This window comes from Bos indicus, chromosome 3 (assembly GCF_029378745.1).
Source record: "Bos indicus isolate NIAB-ARS_2022 breed Sahiwal x Tharparkar chromosome 3, NIAB-ARS_B.indTharparkar_mat_pri_1.0, whole genome shotgun sequence".
NCBI classification, from domain to species: domain Eukaryota; kingdom Metazoa; phylum Chordata; class Mammalia; order Artiodactyla; family Bovidae; genus Bos; species Bos indicus.
Window position 1 is genome coordinate 15,462,965 of NC_091762.1, and position 21,960 is coordinate 15,484,924.

General features: G+C 48.7%; 2 protein-coding genes across 16 annotated transcripts in view; one reads left to right on the forward strand and one right to left on the reverse strand.

Annotated features, from left to right (window-relative positions):
* Positions 1-9,648, forward strand: part of ASH1L (ASH1 like histone lysine methyltransferase) — a 207,940-nt gene extending 198,292 nt beyond the window's left edge. For all 9 annotated transcript variants that reach the window (XM_070779558.1, XM_019953617.2, XM_070779564.1 and 6 more), the window contains 7 exons: positions 381-471; positions 980-1,118; positions 1,231-1,403; positions 3,683-3,849; positions 5,001-5,041; positions 6,280-6,581; positions 7,193-9,648. In XM_070779558.1, coding sequence (XP_070635659.1) covers positions 381-471; positions 980-1,118; positions 1,231-1,403; positions 3,683-3,849; positions 5,001-5,041; positions 6,280-6,581; positions 7,193-7,284 — 1,005 coding nt within the window. In that variant the 3' untranslated portion in view covers positions 7,285-9,648. The remainder of the gene's footprint in view (positions 1-380; positions 472-979; positions 1,119-1,230; positions 1,404-3,682; positions 3,850-5,000; positions 5,042-6,279; positions 6,582-7,192) is intronic.
* A 2,282-nt stretch (positions 9,649-11,930) lies between these two features.
* Positions 11,931-21,925, reverse strand: RUSC1 (RUN and SH3 domain containing 1). 7 transcript variants are annotated; one of them, XM_019953626.2, is made up of 11 exons: positions 21,819-21,925; positions 19,672-21,123; positions 18,976-19,386; positions 17,826-17,924; positions 17,585-17,661; positions 17,298-17,472; positions 17,120-17,225; positions 16,892-16,938; positions 15,165-15,714; positions 14,340-14,468; positions 11,931-12,643 (listed from the first exon to the last, which is right to left on the reverse strand). In XM_019953626.2, the coding sequence occupies exons 2-11, from the start codon at positions 21,035-21,037 to the stop codon at positions 12,475-12,477; spliced, it is 3,129 nt and encodes a 1,042-aa protein (XP_019809185.2). In that variant the 5' UTR covers positions 21,038-21,123; positions 21,819-21,925; the 3' UTR covers positions 11,931-12,474. The 7 variants fall into 7 exon arrangements, with proteins under 7 accessions (XP_019809185.2, XP_070635745.1, XP_019809187.2 ...); XM_070779644.1 differs by having other exon boundaries at positions 17,579-17,661; XM_019953628.2 differs by lacking the exon at positions 18,976-19,386 and having other exon boundaries at positions 21,819-21,924.
* Positions 21,926-21,960: the final 35 nt, after the last annotated feature.

Consider the following 21,960-nt stretch of genomic DNA (forward strand, 5'->3'; position numbering starts at 1 on the left):
AGGTTCACATTGCAGAATGTTAGGCTTTCTTGGCCCTTGGGCACTAAGTCCTAGTATAGGTTCCTCCAGTCATTGTGACAAAGTCCCCCTTCACACATTTTCAGATGCCCTTTAGATGGCACAGAGCAACTACAGAATTAGTGCTCCATAGGGTATAGTTTGGGACATTTCGTCTGTCAAGTTTGTCCTCTCTGTTTACTTTTTCAAGTTTAAAAACTCTTGATGGCAGTCACCTGTTTTAATATCTGTGCTGTATTGAAATGACTAAGCAGTAAGTCCTAATTGCTTGGAGAGTCTAGGTTTTAGTTCTTTTTCTCCTGAATAGAGAGGCTGGAAATAGTAGTCACAGCCCTTATCTCTTGGCTTTCTGCTCTTACCAGGAGGTACCCATGATCCCTCGGCCCCACTACACGCAACCTGGTTGTGTCTACTTCATCTGTTTGCTCCGAGATGACCTGCTGCTTCGTCAAGGTGCATACACAGAAGCTGACTCTACTTGCCAAAGCTGACCCTTCTGAACAGTAGGGAGTATCTGCTGTCTGCATAATAGTCCTTGTCTCCATATACCTTTAATAGCAATAGAATATAGGTTTTTTAATATCCTCAAGTTACTTAGGCTTAATACATTTATCTTCACCAAATAATATTTAAGGTAGTGTTTTACAAACTGAAAAACATTATGCTAAAAATAAATTGGAGAGACCAGAGTGTTACAAAGCTAGTGTTAGGACTGGGAAAGACATATAGCATTCCAAGAGGTAGAAGACCTCCCTCATGTCATTCTCATGGTCTCAAATTGATTCTCATCACCATTAGACTGCTGGTTGTAGTTACGTATTTCTTGTTTTAGATTTTCAGTTCTTTGTATGTAGACCTTGGGTGACACTAGTGAATACCTAGCGTAACTTATACAGGAATCATTTTAACCTTCTCCTGTGTTCTGTGCCTTCTGCGTCTTTAATCTCCTGTGCCTTCCTAGGTGACTGTGTATATCTGATGAGGGATAGTCGGCGCACCCCTGATGGCCACCCTGTCCGTCAGTCCTATCGACTGTTATCTCACATTAATCGAGATAAACTTGACATATTCCGCATTGAGAAGCTTTGGAAAAATGAAAAGTATGTGTTGAGGTTCTATCTCTTTTCTTCAAGCTGTACCCTACTAGAGCAGTGCTGGATAGTCACTACAATCTTGATAATTAAACTTCTCCCTTCTCTTTTTTTTTTAAAGAGAGGAACGGTTTGCCTTTGGTCACCATTATTTTCGTCCCCATGAAACCCACCACTCTCCATCCCGTCGGTTTTATCACAATGAACTCTTTCGAGTGCCACTTTATGAGATCATTCCCTTGGAGGCTGTAGTGGGGACCTGCTGTGTACTGGATCTTTATACATACTGTAAAGGTGAGTGATTTGCGCTACCTGAAAAATAACCTCCTGGCTGCCGTTCATTCATCTACTGCTGCCCACTCCACACATATGGTCGCGCTCTGATAAAAGATTGTCCAAGGCTGGCTTTCAAGCTTCAGAGAGCTATATACTTTCTTTTACCTAGTGCTTGGTACTCAATAAATGTTAATTCTCCTTTCAATTTTAATTCATTTTTTTCATAGTGTGTATTTAGCACTCTATTAATACCTGTGGGAAGATAAGTTATTAGGGTGGTGCAAACATAATTGTGGTTTCGGACTTTGACTTTTAAATCATTATAACTAGGTTCACAAAATAGGAACCTTAACAGTCAACACATTTTTGCCAACAAGAAGTAAGTTTGTTTATTCCTATAGCGTAAAAATCCATGCTTCGGGATTCAACAAACTCTTAGAAAGCATTTTCTGCCTCTTGCTGGTTGTGGAAGCATTTTCCCTGCAAAAAATTGTTGAGATGCTCAAAGAAGTGTAGTTGGTTGGCAAGAGGTCAGGTGAATATGGTAGATGAGGCAAAACTCCATAGCCCAGTTTGCTCAGCTTTTGAAGCCTTGGCTATGCAATGTGCACTCTGACACTGTGGAGAATTGGGCCATTTCTGTTGACCAATGCTAGCTTTAGGCATTGCAGTTTTGGGTGCATCTTATCAATTTGTTGAGCATACTTCTCAGATGTAATGGTTTCACCAGGATTCAGAAGGCTGTCATGGATCAGACCAGCAGCAGACCAGCAGACAAGTGACTTTGACCTTATTTTGGTGCAAGTTTGGCTTTGGGAAGTACTTTGGAGCTTTTTCTTGATCCAGCCACTTAGCTGGTTGTCTCCAGTTGTCATATTAAGTCCACTTTTCATCACAACATCATAATCTGATAGAGAAATGTTTTGTTGTTGCACAGAATAAGAGAAGACAGCACTCCAAAACAGCAATTGTTTTGATTTGCAGTGAGCTTATGAGGCTCCCACTTATCCAGCTTTTTCACCTTTCCAATTTGCTTCAAATGCCCAACCATAGAATGGTTGACGTTGAGTTCTTTGACTTCTCATGTAGTTCTAAGAGGATCAGCTTCGATGATTCCCCTGACTTGGTTGTTGTCAGCTTCCAATGGCTGGCCGCCGCACTCCTCATCTTCAGAGCTCTCATCTCTACAAACTTCTGAACCACCACTGCACTGTACATTTGCTAGCAATTCCTGGGCCAAACGTGTTGTTGATGTTGCAAGTTGTCTCCGCTGTTTTATGACCCATTTTGAATTTGAATAAGAAAATCGCTTTAAATTTTCCTTTTTTGTGTAACATCACTTCACTAGTGTAAAATAAATATAAACAGCAAGTAATGTCATTAGCAAAAAAAAACATAAACTAAGAAATGTGAATTAAAATGATGTATAACATAACCACACTTCAGAATGTATTTCAGTATCAAAGTTCAACAATGCAAAAACTGCAGTTACTTTTGCACCCACCCTAATACTCTTTCCCCCCAATGCCAAAATCCTTACGGCCATCATCAACTTGGTACATTAAATGAACAAAAAAAGCACAACAGTTTCATAAGGTTTGTGGCTAACAGTAGAATCAATCTAATTTCAGATTCCAGTTCCAACAGTTTTTACCTGTGTGCCCTTGGGCAAGTTATTTAACCTACTGAAAATAGGGATTAGTATCTATTTTAGAGAGTTTTGTAAGGATTAAATGAAATAATCTACAAAATCACTAAGCCCAGTTTATGGCTCACAGTAAAACTCACTATAAGTTAGTTATCATTAGAAGCAGACTTTAGTTTCCTAGGTCTTTCTGTTAGCATCGCAGCAAAATAGTCCAGAGGAATTCCTTGCAAAAGCTAAGTGCTTAAAGCTCCATGCTACTGATGACTCCTCCGTCCCCTACTTTATATAAAGTGTTCATTACCAAATGTGGTTCCCTCATTTGAAGTGTCATTCTTTTCTTATAACTTCCCCATGATGTGCTCTGTTTTTCCCCTGAAATGTTCTCTCAAAAATCCCTGCAGCACTCAGTCTGTGTTTCCGGTTTCTTTCCATCCTGTAGAATACCCTTTCACCTTTGATTCCCTTTCCCCTTTCTTGCGTCTCCTTTCTTCTGCAATCACCAAATCCTTACTTGTTCCCCCTCTCAAAACAGCTACCATGTTTCCCTGTTAGGAAGTCTCGCTTCTCTCCCACTGATACATGATGGGCAGCTCAGGGTGAGGGAAGGGAAAATAGGGGGAGTGTTCTTTAACAGTGTTTGGCCTCATAGGGAGACCCAAAGGAGTGAAGGAGCAAGATGTGTACATCTGTGATTATCGGCTAGACAAGTCAGCACACCTGTTTTACAAGATCCACCGGAACCGCTATCCTGTCTGCACCAAACCCTATGCCTTTGATCACTTCCCCAAGAAGCTCACTCCAAAAAGAGATTTCTCAGTAAGTCTCCTTCCTCTCTTCACTGTCAGGACAATCTAGTTCATGCATGGAATTCACAGAGTGAGAATTTTCAAGTGGCTCTCTGCTTCTTCACCGTTTCCATCCCAAACTGGAAAACACCCTCTCTGTGGATGTTTGAAAAGCAAAAATACATTCATTCTGTATTTCCTGGTGTGTGCTATGCCTCAGGGAATTGTTATTATATTTTAAATAGGTTTTCCTCTTTTTTTCTCTCTTACACCTCTTTATCATCTTTGTCCTTGAGCCCCATTTTGTAGTTTTTTGGTTTCTCACACCCATAATTTTGAGAAACAAAAAGAAAATAACATTGAGAAACCTTTGGTGAAAATAATTTAGTGCTTTTTATCCTTGGATTTAAATATAAGACATTATCATCACTATTAAGAAGAAAAAATTGTTATTATCCTACTACACAGAAAGTAACTGCTGTTTTCATTTTCAACCTTTTTCCTGTGTGTTTGTTTTGTTTTTTTCAAATTGTTGTGAATATATTCCTCCAGTTATTTTGTGCCATTTGTTATCATTTCATAAAGGTTCTGGTTATCCATCTGTTTGCTACAGTGAAACCCTGGACTAAACTCCTCATCTATGAGTCTTTTTTTCAGTGGGCCTGTCAGAATTCAGAGTTGTCATCCCAGAATGCTTAGAAATAGTCAAACCAGAATGCAAACCTTTATGTCCCTATTTTTCCTAGTATTATTTTAGGATTTCTGTGAATCATATTTCTTTTATATTCTCTCTGCCCACGACCAGGCCCTGCCTCTCATTCTTTGGTCTTGCTTACTCACTGTCAGCTTTGAAACTCCAACCTTAACTTCTCAAAAGTTAGGATGGGACAAAAGGAATTGTGACCCTTTCCCTTCTACTGTCATTCTAGGCTTATAAAATGCTAAAAAAAAAAAAAAAAAACAAACCCCGTTGTGGCCTACAGATTACTAGAAGGACTGAACTTCTGACCTTAAAACACAGTCCTCCAACTTGTAAAGGTTTTAGCCCAGTAGCGCCTTTTTTTCTTTACTTCCTTGCCTCCCCACCTCCTTTATCCTGAGTTAGCCCCAGATCATCTGATTCAGCTTTGCCAGCATTTGCAATACACTTACCAACTTACCACTTCAATGTCTTCTCTGCAGCCTCATTATGTCCCAGACAACTACAAGAGGAACGGAGGGCGGTGAGTCCCACTGGGGGGATGTGATTAACCAGTAGCTTGAATGGAGCAAGAGAATAGCCACTTACCCATTATCCCCACCCCTAGGATTGAAAAGTCTCTGACAGAGTAGCCCAATATAGTGCCAAGAATAATATGGAAGAACTGCACTTCAGTAGTTGTGGACTCTTTATGGAGCCGTATTTGGGGCAGGGAGGGAAATTTGTAAGGTCAGAGAAAGAAAATGATTTGGAACAGAACTCTTGACATATTTGGAAAAATCTCTCTTTTAGGTTTCTGAAAGCTTTCCCTAATACCTCAAGGTATATCAAGTCTTAGGTCTTCAAGGAACAGAAGTAGCTAGAAGTGCATGGTTTTAGCTGAGCAGTTTGGACTCACAGTTTTTATTTGTGCTTGTTTTGTACACAAGACGGGTATTCTGGTGGAGGGAGGACCACACCCTGTGGCATGTGGGATCTTAGTTCCCCAACCAGGGATCGAACCCATGCCCCCTGCAGTTGGAAGCGCAGAGTCGTAACCACTGGATCACCAGGGAAGTCCCAAGATGGGTATTGTTACAGAAAGTACTGAAGGCTTTTTTCAGTTTCCTTTTCTATTGAATGGTAGTGTAACAGTTACTTTACCTATATCAGTAGCTTTTTTCTTTTAGGAAATCAAATATATTTCTTAAAAAAAAATACCAGACAATAGATGAAAGAAGAAATTTAAGGAAAGTAAAAACTATGGGATTGCTCATTGTAGTTGGACTGCTGGTGGCACAAGGTTGTGAAGCATTCAGAACTAGTCAGCGTTTTACTAGCTCCGGCCTATCCTATGGGTTCCTGAAAGAATGAGGAAAAATTGCATTTTATAAATAGAAATTAAATTTCAGAGAAGAGTGGTAATTTTTTCAAAAAATAATAAAATGAAGACCATAGGGACTTCTCTGCTGGCCCAGTGGCTAAGACTCTGAGCTCACAATACATGTAGCCCAGATTCAATCCCTTGTCAGGGAACTAGATCCCACGTGCCACAGTGAAGATCCTGTGTGCCACAACTAAGACCCCGTGCAGCCAAATAAATAAATGAAAATAAACATTAAAAAAATAATAAAATGAAGACCATAGCCAAGTTTCTTACATCTTGAGCCAAGGCTCTAACAGCTAGCCTACAGGATCCAGAGATCTTTTCCTTTCATCCCCCTTCCATCCCCAAGTGCCCTGCTTAGCCTTCCTCTCTAAATTCATATATCCTTCCGGCAGATCATCCTGGAAGTCTGAGCGCTCAAAGCCACCCCTGAAAGACCTGGGCCAGGAGGATGATGCTCTGCCCTTGATTGAAGAGGTTCTAGCCAGTCAGGAGCAAGCAGCCAATGAGATGCCCAGCCTGGAGGAGCCAGAACGGGAGGGAGCCACTGCTGAAAACAGTGAGAGTGAAAAAAAAAAAGAGGAAAGTAGTCAAGAACCCCAAGTAGCCTGTACCCCTGAGGAGCGACGGCATAATCAACGGGAACGACTCAACCAGATCTTGCTCAATCTCCTTGAAAAAATCCCTGGGAAAAATGGTAAGTAAAATCAGGCTCCTAAGATAAATGCAATATTAGCAGAGAGGGAATGAAAAAGAGCAACTTCTGATTATTTGCCTAGAATGGAAAATATTCTTTAAGTGGCACAGGTTTTTCATGGGCCTGTTCTTAAATTCCTCTTGGGAATGAAACTGGGAGGTGAGAGGATCTCCTCACTGGAGGGCAGCTTATTTCAGTTTGGCCCGGCTGCTGCTGCTGCTAAGTCGCTTCAGTCGTGTCCGACTCTGTGCGACTCCATAGATGGCAGCCCACCAGGCTCCCCCGTCCCTGGGATTCTCCAGGCAAGAACACTGGAGTGGGTTGGCATTTCCTTCTCCAATGCATGAAAGTGAAAGTGAAGCTGCTCAGTCGTGCGGACTCTTCGAGACCCCATGGACTGCAGCCTACCAGGCTCCTCTGTCCATGGGATTTTCCAGGCAAGAGTACTGGAGTGGGTTGCCATTGCCTTCTCCGTTTGGCCTGGAGGAAGACCTAAATTGCTGGTGGGTTGGCAAAGGACCCATTGAACTCCTGTGATTTCCTGAGAGCTCAAATCTGTAATAAGGAGTGGGAGGGTAGAGTTTGATGAGCCTCCTTGGTTCTGTTTTCAGCCATCGATGTGACCTACTTGCTGGAAGAAGGATCAGGCAGAAAACTTCGAAGGCGTACTTTGTTTATCCCAGAAAACAGCTTTCGGAAGTGAACCTCAAAGAATGCGAACATCAAGCATCTGGGATCCAGTGGAGCCTACAGTCCTGCCTCCTGTTCTCTGAGTGCAGACAGGGGTGGGAAGGGTCCGTCCAGCAAGGGGAATGGGGCCACGTCGTCGACATTAGGTACTTAGTAAACCTTGGAGCTAGTGGAGAGGAAGAGGAAGGGGATCTGTCTAGACAGTTCAGCTTAACTTGTTTTCCTCTCCATTGCTTCACCCTGAGGGTTAATAATGTAGGGTGGAGGGCAGAGCACATTGGGGATGACCAGAATCTTTTGGTACTTTATAGCACTTGCCCCTCCCCTCAGCTTGGGTTTCTCTGTGTCATCCTCTGATCTTGCAGGCACTGCTAAGAAGCTGCTTCCTATACCCAGGTATAACTCCGACTCCAAAGGGACAGGGACAGGATCCCCACCCCTACCCTGTCTGTTCTCTATAGGCTCCAAGAGCTACCCCTAGAGACCTAAAACACAAACAGTAACTGGGCCTTGTTCCAGATCCCTGACTAGGAAAAGTTTCTCTCGCCTCTTTTCCCCAACCAGGTCAAAGTAAAATGTGAGTTGACAACTCAAAGCACTTGTAACGGCTGCCCCTCTCCCTACCTCTGCTATCCCAAATGGAATCATGGAATAGGGAAGGCCCCCATGGGGTCAGAAGGGCACAGTCCTTATTGTAATTATTTTTGTTTTCACCTTCATAACCTGCCGACCATATTTTTTCTAAGAGAAGGCCAGGCCCCGCCAGCACATGTGCTTTTTATGCGCTGTGGTTCTTGTGTGTCTGCTGTGCTGTGCGAATGGAGATTGATTTCAAAGAAAAATCATTTTAAAACCTGCGTAAAAATGAACTCTAACCACCCCCCCAACAAAAGTCACTACATAAACTGTTGAGCAGTATTCACCTATCAGAGTATTTGTTGTGAGTGTAGATTATCAATTGAAAACACTACTTCTTGTTTTACTTGTACAGTTTTCAATGTCCATCTCTTAAAGAGACAGTGTGTTCTCCCTGCCCCTAGTCCCATCTTCCTTCACCTTCCTGATGACTTCATCTTCAGGAGGGATATCCAGGGTGTCACCTTCCTTCCCATTCACTTGACCAGGAGTTACCAGATAAATTGTCTCTTTAAAAATAAAATTTAAAAAGCTTTGCTTTGTTGTCTTCTCAGACATACATATGCATATATGTTTTAGATGTTCTTATAAGAGAAAAGATGGTTTTTAAATGTGCCAAGTTGTGTGTTGTATATATATATGTATGTATATATATATATATATCTGCTGCGTGATTAGTAAGCAATACAATAGTTAAACATTTCCCCATTACTTTTTTCTAATATTGGACCAATGCTGTCCTAATTGTACATTTCCTCTTAGGATGACGACGCTCTGACTTGTTTAGGTAGAAACATTGACCACCTTCCATTCCATTGAATCTTTCTTTTTCTCCTTTCTGTGTCAATCTTGAGGGAAAAAAAAAAAGTAAAAGAGACAGGGGATGCCAAAGATCCCCTTGAACAGAGAAAAAGCAGAATAAATATTTTATTAAAGAAAAAAGAGAATTAAGAAAATAGTTTGGAGTATTTTCTTACTGTAGAGAAGCACTGTACATTACTAAGAGACCTGGGTATAAGATACTCACGTGTGGAGCTGGGAAAATCGCATGTCCAAGCCCGATTGAGTGGTTTCTTTTGGTTTTCATTGCAGGGAGCCGGGTGGGAGGGAGGTGGGAACAGGGGCACTTTGGGGGTCTCCTTTTAGTCAAAGCAGGAAAATGACAAGAAAGAGATTAAAATTCAATATTTCCTTTAATAGTGTTAAACACTAAAATTTTAAAAAAGTCTCAAAAAAAGAAAAAAGGAAAAAAAAAAACTTTGTAAAATGAGAGAACAGAAGCAAAAGACACTACGCTCTGTCGTTTTATCTTTCTTTTGTTGAAAGACTAAAAACTGAAATGTTTTTTAGACAATCAAATGTTAGGTAAGTGCAAAAACTTGTTTTTTCTTACTGGTGTAGAAATTAATGCCTTTTTTTATTTTTCGGTTATTTTATAATAACAAAAGAACCCCCTAGCTGCCAGGCGGGTTTTGGTGTTTGAAATGCGGGGCAAAGCACTACATCACTGCAAATAGATACAGAGTTAGTCTGCATGTCTGTAGGCTGTGTGATTGCGGAAAATATAAATGCTGCTAATATATTTCCTTTTTACAAAAGCATATCTAAATAGATGATTGTTTTGATGTTAATCTTTGTAAATTATGTATTACCAATTTTAACATTGGATGTAATTGCATAAAAAGCTTGCATCTCAATCCTTGAAAGTCTAGTATTAAATGGAAAAAACTTTTCCTAACTACAGAGTGGTGAGCTTGCTATTTTTTTTCCTCTTTCCTATCCTCCATTTATATTCCCAGGATCTTCTCCATCCTGTTTCCAAAGAGATCTGCTTAAAACCACATCAGCATCCTAGGCCCCACATGGGCATGCTAACCACTGTTGACTGTTGGATAAAGCTTTTCCTCAGCACTACAGCCTTTTTGGTCTGGGCCAAGCCTAACCAATCAACATAATCATCATCTACACCTGTACCCCTTGAACACACAGACGTCTAATACTCTTTAACAACCTCTGAGGTTGGCAGTAAGTTTAGGCTACATTTTCTAGGCCACTATGTTAGACTGTTTCCATTGTAAGCAGTGTACATGTATTCATTTATTTCATCTTCATAACAGCCCTTTTGGTAGGTACCAAAACCAGATTTTACAGATGAGGAAACTGAAGCAACAGAGAGGTAAGTAACTCACCCAAGATCTTGTAGCTAGTTAATCCTCATAATAGTTCCCTGTAGTTATTCCCGTTTTCGTAGAAGTAAAAACTGAACCTCGGGAAGGTTAGGTAAACTTGCCAGATCATCCAGTAACTAGTGTTGGAGCCAGAACTCCAAAATCTTTTAAGTTCATCCGCAAGTAGGAAAGTGTCAGAAATAGCCAAAGCCTGACCCTACTAAGGAAGATAAATCCATTCCTGCCAACTGAAAGACCTAACAAACTCTTGTCCTAGACAGGAGTCAGACATTTAATCGTTGAGTTCAGCTGGAGTACAGTTGCTCAGAAGCCTCAAGACAGTTGACTACCAGAGCTCAATCTCTACTCCTGCAAGAACTTAGGGCTTATCCCACTATTACACAACAGTCTATCCATGGCTGCAAAAACAATACCTTAGTAGTTAATTTAAGGTTTCTTTAATCTTTATTTAACCTTTAATATCCCTTTAACATCTACTTAAAGCTATTCTGTTTGGATAATATATAATGATAATAGCACAGAACTAATTTTATATCAATCTCTGTCCTATCTCAAGATGTTCTGTTACCTGATAACCATTAGGCTCCAGCTGCCAATATCACCAGGTCTCACTGATACTCTGACAATATTGTTCTAGGACTCCTCCCACTTTTGAGGATTACCCACTATAAAACCAAGCACATAGGGATAAGAGTCAGAAAAAAGGAGAGGGCAGGTTGAATCATAGGAAATGAAAGCTGTGTACAAGTAAAGGATTTCTGAAACTTTAGAATCATGGCCACCCCCCACGTACACCAAAGATCTCACTTTAAGAAATATTGGTCCCAAAGCATAGTCTTCCATATCTACTGTTTAATAACTTAAAACATAAAAATAAAACTTTTGCAGTAGTAGTTTGCAATTGAAGAAGCTTCATAAACTTGAGTACTCCCACTCTTAAGAATATATTGAGTGACTAGGAATTCTCAGAGGCAGTCAGAATCCAGTTTGAAAAACATCACCCTAGAAAACACCTGAAATGCAAACTGAGGTCTAAAGCTGAGAGGACCGCCAAACACAGAAAGCAAAATTAAAGCAAGGAGCAGATGAATGTCATAAATTGGCCAGGAACGGGAAATATTAAATCTTAGAAAATGGCGAAAGTATGAGACAGCTGAGTCTAACCAACCCTACCCCTGAGTATTTCCAAAGCGTTAGCTCTTACTTTCTCAAGTCCTTTCTCCTAACAGCAGCCCATTGTGCTCTTAACCAAGTTTCCAAAGATGAAGGAAAATTTAAAATGTTTTTCTTTTGTTTCACCACACAGTTTTCAGCTGCCCCCTAACTTTCCTATTGACTGATAATAGCTTTCTACTAACCTTTTAGTAATTCTCCTATAGGCAATCATTTGTAGTGATTTCTACCCCCATCCTCCAGGCTCTAGAGCATTTAACTATTCTCATTTCAAAAGACTGAAAGGAAACTCATTAACTCCTAACAAAGTAATAGATGTCAAGTTATTATGCTTCTAAAATTATATCACCACGGAATGTCCCTTTTTAACACCTTTTAATCTTTCCCATCACCTCAGCTATGAAGCTTGTAAGTACAATTTCATGGGCTAAGTCTTCCCAGCTCTCCCGAATCTACTCAGGATCCTACTGTATCAGTCTAAGCAAAGCAATCAAGTCTCAGACTAGAGATGCACGTCAGTGAGTCAGGCACCAATCGGGCTACCTTTCAAGGAACAGAACTAGACCCAGCTAGGAAGGAAGCATCTCCCTTGGGCTCCCCACGACACAGCCTCCCGCCCCTCCCCCATAGCCTATGTCCTGAAACCCACAGTGACGACACATTCAACTCCCACTCTTTATTGGGACAAAGGAGGAAGGAGACAGACTGACCCCACAGGCCCACCCACCAGGGGTGTCCAGACTTCAGCACCTAGTCCAGCATGAGTACATCATAAATACAGGCAATGCGGGATGGGTGAGGTGGGGGAAGGTTCCATACACAGGAAGAAGACTATAGAGGCCCTTCAAGTCTTGGGAACTGAGGCGTATATAGAGGTGCAGTCCACTTATGGAGGAAGAAGATACAGGGGGCTAGATTTCCATTTTGCAGAATACAGATTGGAAAGAGGAAAGAGATGGCATGGAGGGAAATTCGTTTTTATATATTTTCGAAGAGCAGATTTCACCTTATAGATGGGTATAGGAAGGAAGGAAAAAAGTTTATTTTAGGTATTAGCAGAAATGGCTATGGGAGGAAAGTGTCATTTTGCAGACAGGGAAGATACTTTGGGGACAGTCAGTATACATGGGTGAGTATTCACAGGCCATTCCATTCCCAGGTGACAGAAGGGAGAGAGAGGTGCAGGAAAGGAACAGGTGCTAGGCCTAGAGAACAAGGGAGGTATACCCCACGGGTACCAGCCCCTCCGCTCCATCCCTCCCACAGCGGAGCCAGTCCTCATCCACAGTGGCGATGACACGCAGCACTTCCCCTCGCTGGAAGCTCAGCTGGTCAGGTCCTGCAGCAGTGTGGTCACAGAGAGCCCGGACTGCCCTGTGAGGAGCCAGAGGGAGATGCTGGGATGAAGTGAGGTGGGGGTCCCTGTCGCCAGCCTCACCTCCCCCCTCCGCGGGATGTATGTCCCTGTTGGTTCAGCTCAGTAAACATGAGTTGGGCTCATGGGGACCACGTCTCTTCAACATGTTGATTTGTTTGGGGCCCCAGCCCTCTCCTAAGCTCCAGACCCACTCTTTAGCTCCTTATTTAATGTAATTTGTACTTCTCTGGTGCTTCATATTCAACATACGCAAGTTAAATAACTCATCTTAACCCTCCAAACTGGTCCCTCCTTTTAGGTCCCCTGTAGTGGTAAATGGCATCACCTATACAGTTATTCCTGGTAAAAAACAAGGGGTCTCAGTCTCTACACGCAATCAGTCACCAAAACCTGTTTGATATTGGTTTCTCCCACCACTCCATTTATCTTCAGCTTCACTCCCATCATCTTAGTTTAGGCCTCTATACTCTTCTGGACCACTGGCATATAATCTAACTGGTCTGCCTGAATCCTGACCACCCTCTCCATTCTCCACACAGCAGTAGAGATCCTTCTAAAACTTATCATCCCTGGGTTTAAGACCCTTCAGTGGTTCCCACTGCCTCGGAGTGATACCCAGCTTCCTTCACTGGTCTACTGACACCTCTGACCTCCCTGTCACCACTGCCAGGATCCTCCACTCCAGCCATGTACTCATAGTTCCTCACTTACCACACTTTGACTTCTCCACCTTTGCATCCTGTTCCTTCTGCAAGATGCATAGCCCACACCATCACTAGGCTTCTCTGAGTCCCCAGACCTGGGGAAGAAGCCCTGTCTGTATGGCTCCAAAGGACTACCTTCCTTTTCCAGAGTCTTTAGCACACAGAATTGTAAGTGCTGATTTATTAACTGGTATCCCCACTAGACTACAAGCTCCTTGAGGGCAGAGATTCCCTCCTCCAGTATAATGCAAAGCACATAGTATGTACTTGAAAAGTACTTGAATGGAAAATCAAGAAACCTGATTCAGGGGTTGCATCCCTGACGCGTTCCATCCCTGATCCAGGAAGATCCCTCATGCCACGGAGCAGCTAAGCCCATGGACCACAACTACTGAGCCTGTGCTCTAGAGCCCAAGAGTCACAACTACTGAGGCTGTTGCATCCTAGAGCCCTGCTCCACAATAAGAGAAGCCAGAGCATTGAGAAGCCTGTGCACCACAACTAGAGAGGAGCCCGAGCAGCAACAAAGACTCAAGACAGCACCCCCCCCCAAAAAAAGAAGCCAAATTCAATGGATTGAGAACCTAAAAGAAGCCAGACCCCAAGGATGACACAGCCCCTGGTGCCAAATTAGAAGGCCCCACTAAAGGGAAGCCCAGTCCCCCAGCGGACACACACGCATTCATCGTACACTCATACAGTAATAAAACTGGCCAGTAACTGGGCACCTTCTATGTGCCTAATACTTTTATAAAATCACGTTTAGTCTTCAGAACAACCATTAAAAAAATATAAAGTATCCTCTTTTTACAGAAAAAGAAACTAAAGGTTCAGAGAAACTAGTATCACACATAATAAACAGCAAAGATGCAATGCAAAACCAAACACTGTCTGACTTTACATCACCTCCCATCCACGTGAAGTCAGAAAAACCCACACATGTAACATAACACGTGCACGCCAGTGCTTTCTCCCTGACCCTCCTTACCTGTGGGTCTGCACCGTGCTGGGTTCTGAGACCTCAAGCTCCTTAGGAGATGAGGGAGCCTCAGGAGGCGCCGCCCGCTTCACCAGAGCCAACACACTCACTGTCGGGGGCAACCAGCTGGATGGTCTCCTGGAGGAAAGGACGCAGGGTCACAGAGGTCACCCCACCTCCAGAAAAACCACCAAGGATCTGGGACCTTGGAGGGAGGGAGAGGCTGAGGGACCCAACTGCGTTTCAAGAGGTCAGGAGTTGGTCGCTGCTGAGAGCAGAGTGGCAGTCTTGGGACACAGTTGCCTTTAAGGTGATTAGGGAGGTGACAATGGAGGTCTACCACACCAAAAGCCACAAAGGGACCTACGGAACCAGCAGGCTTAGCTCCAGAGGGTCACTAAAGAGTACCTGAAGCCACTAAGGAGCCACCAATGGTCAAACCCTGGAGCAGGAGTCCGCAAATACTTCCTTTTTTTCTAAAGAGCCAGAAAGTATTTTTGGCTTTGAGAGCCAAGAGGAAAAGTGGACAATATCATGCAGGTATTTAATAACTGTCAAAAGTTCATGACTTAAGAATATAACCATCATGGCTGTAGAAAAGCCAGGCTGTCAACCTCGGACCTAAAGGATCCCTACCGAGTTTCAAATTAAGAGTGACTGAGGGAGTTCCCTGGTGGTCCAAAGGTTAGGACTCTGCTTTCACGGCCAGGGCCTGAGCGCAATCCCTGGTCAGGATCCTGCCAGCACCCAGAGCACCAAAAACAAACAAATTGGGCTGACTGAGGGCTCTGAGAGGGGGTCAGAGGTCATGGAGGGGGCCAGGGACCCCATTACCTGGACTTAGGGGCTCCGCTCTCAGTTTCTGCGAGGCCCCCAGGCACTCCAAACAGTCTCCCCAGCCATACGCCTCTGCCTGGTGCTGCTTCCTCTGTGTGCGGGGACCTCTCCTGTGTGGCCTCAGCTGCAGTCTGGGTGCGCCGGGACCCCCACCGGGGAAGAGGCAAGCCCTCGGCGCCGCCAGACGCATAGACCCGGGAGGCCTGGGTCAGCTGCTCCCACCAGCTGCAGGGGCTGGGAGAGCTTGAGGGGGCTGAAGGGCCCGGAGGGGCCTCCCCAGAAGCCCCCCGGAGGCTCTGGGCCAGCCGACCCCCCCAGTGCAGCACGGCTTGCACAGTCTGCTGCAGGGCTGGAGGTGAGCCTGGCGGGGGTGGGGCCTGAGGCGGCCCCAGGGGCAGGTGGTGGTGGTGCTCAAAGAGCAGGTCCAGGTGGAAGGTGAGCACCGACAATGGCTGCAGCAGGAGCAGCAGCTCCGTGGACAAGGAGGGGCAGCCAGCCCGGGCCAGGGAGAAGAAGCCAGTGGGCAGGTACAGGAGGGACAGCAGGCCTGGGAAAGAGCAGGCTACCATCAGCCCCTGCTCTGGGCCTCTCCAAGGGCTTCAGCTGGCCAGTCAACAAACACCCTCCTGGGCCTCGCTCTACACTGGGCACTGGGGCAGAGAGGGGACTCGGCAGGATACAGGGCAGCCACATCCCTGCTGTGGAACCACCACCCAGAGAGGGGTGTGGGAACAAGTATGCATGCATGCTGCATCCATTCAGTCGTGCCCCTTTGCAACTCCATGGACCGTAGCCCGCCAGGCTCCTCTGTCCATGATTCTCCAGGCAAGAATACTGGAGTGGATTGCTGTCCCCTCCTCCAGGGGATCTTCCCAACCCAGGGATCGAACCTTCATCTCCTGAGTCTCCTGCATTGGCAGGCAGATTCTTTACCACTAGTGCCACTTGGGATGCCCAGTAGCAAGTATATAAGTAACAAAAAGGAGGACTTGAGGGCTATGGGAGCAAAATGGGTAGGTGGGGTAGGGAATGGGGGTGGAGCCTCACTGAAGAAGGACCCAAAGGATGAATGAAAGTTAATGAGGAGGCAGGAGGAGCAGGAAGCCCTACTGGAGAAGGAGGCACAGCAAAAGTAGGGCCCTGGGGCAGAAAGAACTGAAAAGGAGACTGTTGACCAAGAAAAGCCCCAGACCTGAAGGCAAAGGCCAGATAACCAAGTCTTTGCAGGTTAGAGTGAGGATTAGGGGCATTTCTCCTATTAATAAGACTCCTTAAAAGAGTTCTAAGCAGGACATTCCTGGTGGTGCAGTGGATAAGAATCCACCTGCCAATGCAGGGGACACAGGTTCGATCCCTGGTCTGGGAAGATTCTACGTGTCACGGAGTAGATAAACCCATGTGCCGCAACTACTAAAGCCCAAGCACCCTAGAGCCTGTGCTCCGCAACAAGAGAAGCCACCACAATGAGAAGCGCGCTCACAGCAATGAAGCATAGCCCCCACTAGCTGTAACTAGAGAAAGCCACGCAAAGCGATGAACACCCAATGCAACCAAATAAATAATAAATTAATTTTTCAAAAAGAGTTCCAAACAGAAGAGTAGTAAGATTGGAGATCTGGATCGAGAGCATTCTGGCATCAGGGGGAACCATCAGAAGAGATCCCTTTTCCTACTCCCCCTAGTCTAGCAAGCCCATCCTCTCAAAGCCCATTTGAGCCTCTGACCTGCATCTTCCTGGAGACTGGAAAACCACAGCTCCAACTGCTTAGTGCTGGGGGAGAGAGGAGGGAATAGAAGTTAGGACACCAGCCCCCTGTGGGTGGAGGATGGGAAATAAGACCAGGACAGGGAAGGCCTTCTCTGGGGACATGGGGCAACCACCATATATCCCACCCAGGACACCCCTGCAGTCCCCAGGCTGTGGGAGGGACACCAGAAAGAAGGCCACTCACTTGAGGAGGCCCAGGATAAAGGCGTGGAAGCGGCTACGGCTGCTTCTCAGCGGGGCCAGACGGCTGACCTGGCTATACAGGGTACCGAGGGAACGAGTGCTGGAGCCTGAGGACACAGGGCGCCGTCAGCCAGACCCCAGCCCTGCCCTCTGCCCAGTCCCACACTCGCCCCCTTCACCTGGCTTCACAGACGCCTCCACCACACTCCAGGGGCTGCTCCGCCGCTGCCCAGTGATGAGGTCTTTCCGGAAAGGCTTCAGCCCGTCGGCCACCAGGGCATGGAGGGCCGGACAGAGGGTGGTCAGCACCAGGTGCCCCACGTCTGGGCTCAGACGGCTATCCCCCAACTGGGCCTGGAGGCGGCGCAATGGGCATGGGTCCAGGGATACCTCCAGCCTTCCCCTGTGCCCTCAGAGCTACATGCCCCTCCTCACCCCCCAACACCCTCCCTACAGGCACCTTCACCTTCTGAACCAAGTTCCGGGCGGCCCCAAAGTGCGAGATGATTTTATCCACTGAAGCACTAACAGCTATCAGGAGACCTGGGAGCGGGGCCGGGAAAGAGAAGAAGCGTCAAAGCCCTTTGTCTCTCCCCAGGCAAACTCCGAGGGACTCGGAGAGGCCAGTTCATACAATTTGAGAGAGGAGGGCCTAAGTGAGGGGAAGTTGATTTCCAAACCAAGGGTCAAAAGTCAGGGTGTCCTACCTTTTTTCTGCTCCTGCAGCTGGCCAGTCCCACTCTGGGCTTCTGCCATCCACAGTCGCTGGGCCCCGGGGACGCCGGCGAACGACCAGGAACTACGGACTGGGATAAGGGAAGAAGAACGCACTGACACTTACCAGGGGTCACCCCCAAGGACTCCAGGCTTTCGCAAGGGTCATATCCTATGGGTCTAGACACCCCAGCCCCTGAAGTCTTGGGAAAAGGAGCCTAGGGCTGCGGGGAGCACAGGGCAGCACCCGGAGTGAAAACCTGCACATATCTCAGTACTGCCGTCCTGCTCCCCACTTCTCGGTTCCCATTTCCCTTCCTCACGGCCCAGCTCCCACTCCTCGATCCCGGAAGTCTCAGCGTGGGGCAGCCGTGCTCACCTCCCTCCCGCCTGCCAGGCTGGGCCCTGAAAGGCGGGAGATGACAGGGCAGGGAAGGGAGGGGCAGCCTTGTGCCCGCCACTCCCCCCCACCCCCTGGCCGGCGGTGGGGTGGAGGGGGAGGGGGGGACGTCAGGTCCGCGGGGACCCAAGGAGCACGTGGGGAGCCTGGACCAATGGAAAGACAGACAGACGGGAATGGGAGGAGAGACGGAGGGAGAGCAGACCCAAGGATTGGGAGGCTGGAAGGCGCCGGAAAGGGGAAACCTGGGTCCTGCGCCAGCTAGGCAGAGGGCCCCTCGCTGCAGCCCACTGGGGCTGGCCCCAGGGGGAAGGAGTGACTAGAACCCCCTTCGGCCAGTGAGCTAAGCGAACTTCACCCTTCACCCTTCCCGTACAAGGTGGGGGTCAGGCTCGAACTGCACTGGCCAGGGAATTCCACAGAGGGTGTGACCCAAGGTCCTTAACAATGGCCTTGCTGGGACCCCCTTAAGCTGTGCGTGGAAGCTGGCTAAGCCTATATCCACTATGTCCCGGCCACGCAGCTGGGAAAGCAGCAAACTTCGCCCAGCCCGGGGAGTTACCAAGACCAGACTCCCCAGGACCAACGATCTTGGAATCGCCCAGGTCGAAGGGCTGGACCCAGCCGGGTAACCCGGGAAAAAACTAAAGCAAAGGTCTGGCCGAGGATGGGTGGGGCTTTGGAGTGGGCGGGGCAGCCCCGCCTGAGGCGTGGCCCGCGGGGCTGGCCCCCATCCGTCTTACGTAGCCTGGGCGGAGGCGGTGGGCTCCTGGTCCAGCGAGGGGCCTTCGGCGGACGAGGTGGCCGTGGCAGCGGGGGGGCGGGTACCTGGCAGGGTGGGGAAGCCACGGGGGGGAAGGTGCTACTTCTGGGAAAGAGCGGGGACAGCAGCAGTGCCAGCTCAGGGCTGGCCAGGCAGGGAAGGTCCCCCCTAGCTGGAGGCGAATAGGCCCCCACCGGGGACAGGCGGACGGGCAGCAGCTGCTCCTCCGGGGTACTCGGTGCCCCCAGGAGCCGCAGCCCAGCGCCTGGCCAGCTAGCCAGAGGCGCCAGGAGCAGAGACCCAGCTGCGGCCGCGCTCCCACCCTGCAACAGGGGGCGCCCGTCAGCCGAGAACCGAAAAACCAGGGGCCGAGGGAGCAGGAGGGGACCGGCTGCAGGCGGGATTGGCGGGGTAGATGCGGAGGGGTAGGAGGCCAGCGGGATGGGCAGCCAGGCAAGGAGGGGCGGGAGAAAGAGGGAGCAAAGAGTTAGTCCCCGTAACCCAAGGACCCACCCAGTTTCCCTTTCCCGGAGCGCTCCCGGTAGCAGGGGACGGGAAGGATGGGTGGGATGGGTCACACAGAATGGAGGGGAGACAGGGGGTCGGGTCGGAAGCTTTGGAGGTGTAGGGAGGCCAAAGGCCAGCCCTCCTCTCGCCACCTCCTATGGCCACGTACCTTCAGTGCCAGCCTGAGGACCTGGCTGCTCCGGATCCTTTGAAGCTGGGGCCTCCTCACCAGCAGCTGGGCTGCCCACCCTGCCCTCCTCGGGCTGCCCCTCTGCTATGGGCTGCAGCCCAGGTCGGTTCTTCTTCCTCCGGGGAGGGACGGGTGGCGGTGGGGGCCGAGGTGGGACCAAGGCCCAGCCAGCTGGGGGGTCTCGGGGCGGGACTGGCGGGGGCGGAGCCCGGCTTCGGGACCGGAGTTCCTTGAAGGTGGTGACTTCCCGGGAAGGCGCCTGGGAGCTGCCGAGCGACCCTGTGGGGGGCAGCTCGGTGTCGGGAGAGAAGACGATGAGCCAGTCACTGCGGTCTTTCTTGGCCTGCGGCACGAGGGGCAGCCCTGGGCCCCGCTTGCGCTTCTGGGCCAGCTCGTGGAAGGACGTGATTGTCCGGTGGGGCACCGGCTCCTCGCTGACGTCACTTCTCCATCCCCCATCAATTTTCCCTGCATCAGTTTTCGAACCAGAATCAGTTATTCCTGTATTGGTTTTCCAACTGGAGTCGAATTTTCCATGTTCAGTTTTCCAACATTCAATAGTATTCCCATTGACTTTCCAACCCGAGTTATTGTTCTCAGTTATTTTCCAGCTAGCATCAGTTGTCTCTTTGTCAATTTTCCAAATGGGGTTGATTTTCCAACTGGGCTCGGTTTTCCCAGCATCGATTTTCTCATCATCAGCCTCTGGGAGGTCAGAGGTAGGGAGGTCCTGCTCCTCGGCCTCCTCCTCTTCCTCTAGCCCTGGGGAAGGGAGGTCCTGGCCAGTGGTCAGGGCATTACAATTGGAGTCCAGGCCTGGACCGGATGGAGAGGAAGCTTCAGAGCAGGAATCCGGAGAGCAACAAAAGCTGTCTGGGGAGCAGGTGTCTGGGCCTGCGGAAGCCAGGGGCGAGCCTTGCTCCAGGGGAACGATGCTGGGCTGAGGGTGAACATCCTCGTTGCCAGGGAGGTCCCTGGAGTAGACTGAGATGGGGGACTCATCGGGGCTAAGATCTGAGCAGGAGCTGAGAGAGGAGGAACAGCCCGGGTCTGAGGGAGAGGCAGCCCCCTCCTCCTCCTGTGCTAGGTCCTGACGGTTTTCTAGGCCTGCCCCATGCTCCTGGCAACATCGGCAGGGCACGGCTGGGCTGTTGGAATTGGCGTCCACCAAGGTCCCACTGCAGGGGCCCCGGCTCTCCTTGCCCCCGGTGTCCCCTGGGGGAGGGGATGTGCTCAAGGGCCCCTCCCGGAGCTCCGGACGGCGGGACAAATGCAGGCCTAGAGAGACATGCTGGAGGTGGATGTGGTTGAGGTTGCAGAGTAAGGCCCTCTGAGGGGACAGCATGGTGCCGGCGGCGACGGGATGGCCTCTAGAGAATGAGGAGGATCAGGCCTCTCAAATCCACTTGCCTGGCAACCGCAGATGCAGCCCTAGAAGAGAGGGATAGTGAAACCCAGCCAGCGAGGGTGCGGGCCGCGGGAAGGACACCAAGGTGACTTAGGTGCTGGGGCAGGCGTGGAACGGCCCCTTGGACAATATTTAAATGATATGCAAATAACATCGACTGGCTATTAGTTTCCGCTGCAGTGTTTGCAGGTGGAGTCGAATGTAATCCCCACCCCCGAGAATGGGGCGGGGAGGGTCAGAGAATGCGGCTGCGCCCTCGATCTCCTTGGAGGTGCGGAGGCTTGTAAAAGGATGGGGCCAAGAAGGGACCCTGGGTCCTCTCTGCTGCAATCTGGCCCTGCCCCTCACTCCCAGGGGAAAGGGTCGAGAGGCCCCGCCCAGATGATCTGAAATGGAGTTGGGGGACGTGCGTCCGGCTGGTTAATGCAGGAAAGGGGCAGGCGTGGGGGAAAGGATCGAGCTGCAGGAGCAACCGTCAGCCTGTCAACTCCACCGGACAGGCCGGCCGGCACGGGCCTCGGCCCCGGGCTCCAGCCTACAGCTGCGGCGCACCTTCACCCTGCTGCGAACACCAGCATGTCTGTCCCATTCTCTCTGCACTTGTCTCTATGGTGCAGCTCCACCCCACCCCTTCTCTATTTTTTACTGCTCCCCTCTCTTGCCCCACCCCGCGAGCCCTGATCCATCCATCCACACCCGCAGGCCAAGTCATCCTCACCTGGGTCCTCCTGCAGCCGCTCCGGAGTCTGGAGCCGCGTCCGGCTCCGCGGCTGCGGTCCCCGCCCAGCCCGCACAGACTGGAGGGGAGGGGCGCTGGGACGACCCGCCAGCGCTGCGCAGCCGCGCCCCTCCACGCATGG

Excerpts from the sequence above, each read along its gene's own strand:
- RUSC1 (XM_070779644.1), bottom strand. The coding sequence starts at position 21,037 with ATGCTGTCCCCTCAGAGGGCCTTACTCTGCAACCTCAACCACATCCAC. Across the intron at positions 19,387-19,671 it reads TCCTCAGGCTGGCACTGAAG|CCGGTCCCCTCCTGCTCCCT; the intron begins GTACGTGGCCAT and ends TCCCGCCTGCAG. Across the intron at positions 17,925-18,975 it reads ACCGCCTCCGCCCAGGCTAC|TCCGTAGTTCCTGGTCGTTC; the intron begins GTAAGACGGATG and ends CCCTTATCCCAG.